General features: G+C 28.2%; 1 protein-coding gene across 1 annotated transcript; it reads right to left on the minus strand.

Annotated features, from left to right (window-relative positions):
- Positions 1–3901: 3901 nt before the first annotated feature.
- Positions 3902–4489, minus strand: LOC133292348 (nuclear transcription factor Y subunit B-9-like). The gene has a single exon (XM_061490757.1). The coding sequence runs from the start codon at positions 4487–4489 to the stop codon at positions 3902–3904; it is 588 nt and encodes a 195-aa protein (XP_061346741.1).

Genomic DNA, 4489 nt, shown 5'->3' on the forward strand with positions numbered 1-4489 from the left:
TAATATCGTTATGTGTGATCCTAGAACTCATAATATATGTTTTTTAACTAATTAAATACGTTGTGGTTACTTGTTAATTACTTAAAACTAGGGAAAAGTTCAGAAACTCCTATATCATTTCTCTTAGAATCACTCACTCTCTTAAGATTTTTTTTTTAATCATTTACACCCTTCTAGTTTTATTCCATCCAGTCCACCTTTTTATTCCATCCAGTCCACCTTCTAACATTGTTACAAATTAAATTAAACTATCCATTTTACTCCTATAAAAAGAATCACTACCAGATTATCTATTACCGTATTCCTACTCACTTTTTTCAACTTCTTGGAAAGAGAATCTTATAGTGTAATATATTTTTTGGGGGGGAAAGTTCAAAAACCCTTATGATTTCTCTTAAAATCACTTACACCTTTGGTTATGTTTTTTTTCCATCATTTACCCCCTAAATTTTTTCCATACAATCCATTTTCTAACTGTTTCAAAAATTAAATTAAATTATCTATTTTTCCCTTGTAAAAAGAATCATTTAGAGATAAAATTTTGATAACGCAATTTTTTTTTCATCCAACTCTGATTGTTTTCTAAAATATATACCAAACTATTAAAAAAAATTGCATCCCAACAATATTTAGAAAAAAATTACAATGAAAGCTATAAGCTAGTAATTAATTTCCATCTTCCAATATGATTATATTCACAACATTGTTAGCAAAAATGAACGCTTTACTTAGAACTATTATTTTTCTTCTTACAAATTTATATATCTTTTATAAAATTAACTTGACTCGAGTTTGATAAATATATTAATATCTTAAATTTAATAAATAAAACCAAAGATTATTTAAGTAATCAATTTATATGTAAATATATTTTTATTCTGGGTTGAAAAATAAAAAAAAATGTGAGTCAGAGATAGGTAATAAAGAAAATAAATTTTTTGGAAAAAATACTAATATATTAAGTAATAGATTAATCTATTGATATACAATACTCACTAATATTATGCTAAATGATATAAACAAATACACACAGATGAGAAGCGAATTGATAATGAATAAAATAGAAAAATCTAGAAAAATTAGTCAATTGAGTTATAATAAAAAGAGTTCAATTTAAATTGAATTCTACGCTCTGATGGTGTTAAGAGTTTGAACATGTAATGTATGTTTGCTTATTTGCTTTATTATAATATATTAACAATATATAATATATTGTGATGCACTACTAGAAAATGCTTTTTTTCGACGGAAAAATTCCGTCGAAAATGATAAAAATATCGTCGAAAATGACATTTTCGACGGAAAAAAGCCATCGAATAAGTCTTCGTAGGTAACAAATTTTTCGACGGAATTAGAGATTCCGTCGAAAAAATTCGAGGGAAATTATTTCCGTCGAATTTTTTCGACGGAATAATTTCTGTGGAAAATTTCGACGGAAAATGAATGAAATTCCGTCGAAAAATCTTGTATCAATTTTTGACAGAAAACAATTTATGTGAAAAATTTTCGACGGAAAATGAATGTAATTCTGTCGAAAAATCTTTTAATATCTTTCGACGGAAAATAAATTCTGTCGAAATTTTTCGACGGAAAATAAAAGAAATTTCGTCGAAAAATCTTTTAATGATTTTCGACGGAAAATAAATTCTGTCGAAAATTTTCGACGGAAAATGAATGAAATTCCGCCGAAAAATCTTTTAATAATTTTCGACGGAAAACAAATTCCGTCGAAAATTTTTGACAAAAAATTCATAAAATTCCGTTGAATATTTTTTTCTCTACAAAATTAATATCAATTTATGTTTCACACCTTATAAACAAATATAATGAAACTAACATATCACAATTATATGATTTTAATATAATTATGTGTACAAAAATCTCTGTCATATACTAATCAAAACAGACTTATATATATAAATGTCCAAGACATATACTAATCAATAAGGACATACATATACAAAAGTCACAAAGTTCTTTAGGTTGACATAACAAAACAAGAAACAATGGTCACTAAATATCATCTCCATGTATTATTTGGAATTTTTATTTTTGACTTTTAAAAAAAAAAAAACTTAAACAAAATTGAATTGAATTTGAAAACCATTAATACAGGTCATTAGTTCGATAGGTTTGTTTTGTTAACCGGTTTAGGGAAATCTTCTCTTAACAAAATTTTAGGAAATTTTTTTTTCAATGTCAATACAACACTATTGCAACACGAAAGAGAAAATTAAGAAAATATATATTGTAGCACGTTTTAAATATATAGACACAACCAATATAAAATATATATATAAATCATAAATTAAAAGATAAAAAAATTAATTTTTTTTATAAATATGTAAAGGTAATACAAAAGAACTTAAATTATAGTTTTTAAATGAAATAAAAAATTATATATAATTGTAGTTTTTATAATATCTTTTATGATTTATTTTTTTATGATTGTTTACGACGGAATCCGAATTCCGTCGAAAAGTCCATAAATATAATTTCTTTTTTCATGATAGTTTTCGACGAAATTTCTTTTCAGTCGAAGATCTTCGACGGAATCCGAATTCCGTCGAAAAATAAATAAATAAAATTTCTTTTTTCATTTATTTTTTTATGATCGTTTTCGACGGAATCCGAATTCTGTCGAAAAATCCATAAATATAATTTCTTTTCTGATTTATTTTTTTAAGATCGTTTTCGACGGAATTTATTTTTCGTCGAAAATCTTCGACGGAATCTGAATTCCGTCGAAAAATCCATAATTATAATTTCTTTTCTGATTTATTTTTTTAAGATCATTTTCGACGGAATTCATTTTTCGTCGAAAATCTTCGACGGAATCCAAAATCTGTCGAAAAATCCATAAATATAATTTCTTTTCTTATTTATTTTTTATGATCGTTTTCGACGGAATTCATTTTCCGTCGAAGATTTTCGACGGAATTTGAATTCCGACGAAAAATCTATAAATGTAATTTCTTTTCTGATTTATTTTTTATGATCGTTTTCGACGGAATTCATTTTCTGTCGAAAATCTTCGACGGAATCTGAATTCCGTCGAAAAATCTTCGACGGAATATAATTTCCGTTGAAAATTTTCCACAGATTATAATTTCCGTCGAAAACTGCAACGAAATACGTTTTTCGTTGAAATTTCCGTTTCTAATTTTGATGGAATATTTTCCGTCGAAAAATTGGACTTTTCTAGTAGTGATGTTAGATAAAATTTTCATCCAAAGAAATTGAAAAAAGTGGGTAGGAACACTGTAATATATAATCTGGTAGTGATTCTTTTTATAGGAGTAAAATTGATAATTTAATTTAATTTTTAACTGTATGGTATTAGAAGGTGGATTGGATGAAAATAATCATATCAATATAAATGATAAAAGTAAAACCATAAAAAAATAAGTGTTTCTAAGAAAAAGCATCAGAAGGATTTTTGAACTTTTCCCCTTGAATATATTATACAGATATCCACTAATTTTTTTACTCTACAAACATTTTTTTTTTTTTGCTTCGGATCATTTTTTGTATAGAAACATTCTTCGGATCATTAGTACTTCAGTTTAGCATCAATTGTCGTTATCCAGTTAGAACTTTTTTGGGTTTGAGTTTTTATTAGTGTATCAAAAGCACTGCAGTTATTAGAAAAGTGAGCTAATTTTAAGTATCTTCAAATTGATCCTCATATTAGCCTCTATTTTCCCAAATCGAAAATAACAATTGATTGCATATTTGCATTGCAGAGACCATAAAAATTATTACAAAATTCCAACATAAATTTCACTAAATAAAACAAGTTCATTCTTTATTTTATTTTGTTTATTGATAAAGCAAACATAACATTTTATTTATTTCGGATCATTACGCTACAAATGCGTTGCTTCGTTCTTCGGCCATCTCAGTCATCGAAGAATTTGTCAGGACTAAGGTAAGCAGTAGCATCAAAGTAAACATTGGCACCGCTTGAGCTGTTATCTCCTGACTCATCTTTTTCAGTTGGGTCTGGATATGGGTCGTCTGTACCTGACCCACCCACTTCCATTGGAGCATCACAAGTTGTTGATAACGGTGGTGGCACACGATATGCAGTTGTACTGAGACGATAACGATTATGGTAAAGAGTGCAAAGGTCAGCATAATTATGTAAACCTAACCTCCTCATTGCCCATAACAAATCTTCTGCAGTAACAGTTGCTCGTTGCTCGCTTTGGCACCGTATATTAGCCTCGCTAGTGATGAAGCAAATGAACTCAGTCACACACTCTACCATTGTTATCTTTGTTTCATCAGTGATTTTTGCATTCGGTGGAAGAGCTTGGCGCACGATTCTTAGCACATTGGACATTGGCAGGTTTGGATTTTCTTGACGGGGAGCTGCACCTTCGACAACCACCTGCTTATTTCTCGAAGAAGAATCTCCTTCCTCTTGCGATTGCTTTGAACCTAAAAAACATGCACCCCAAGTTTTGTGATCATTTACCTTCAT

This window comes from Gastrolobium bilobum, unplaced genomic scaffold, assembly GCF_033153095.1.
Source record: "Gastrolobium bilobum isolate Gb01-03AN ecotype WA unplaced genomic scaffold, APGP_CSIRO_Gbil_v1 utg2134, whole genome shotgun sequence".
Classification (NCBI taxonomy): Eukaryota; Viridiplantae; Streptophyta; class Magnoliopsida; order Fabales; family Fabaceae; genus Gastrolobium; species Gastrolobium bilobum.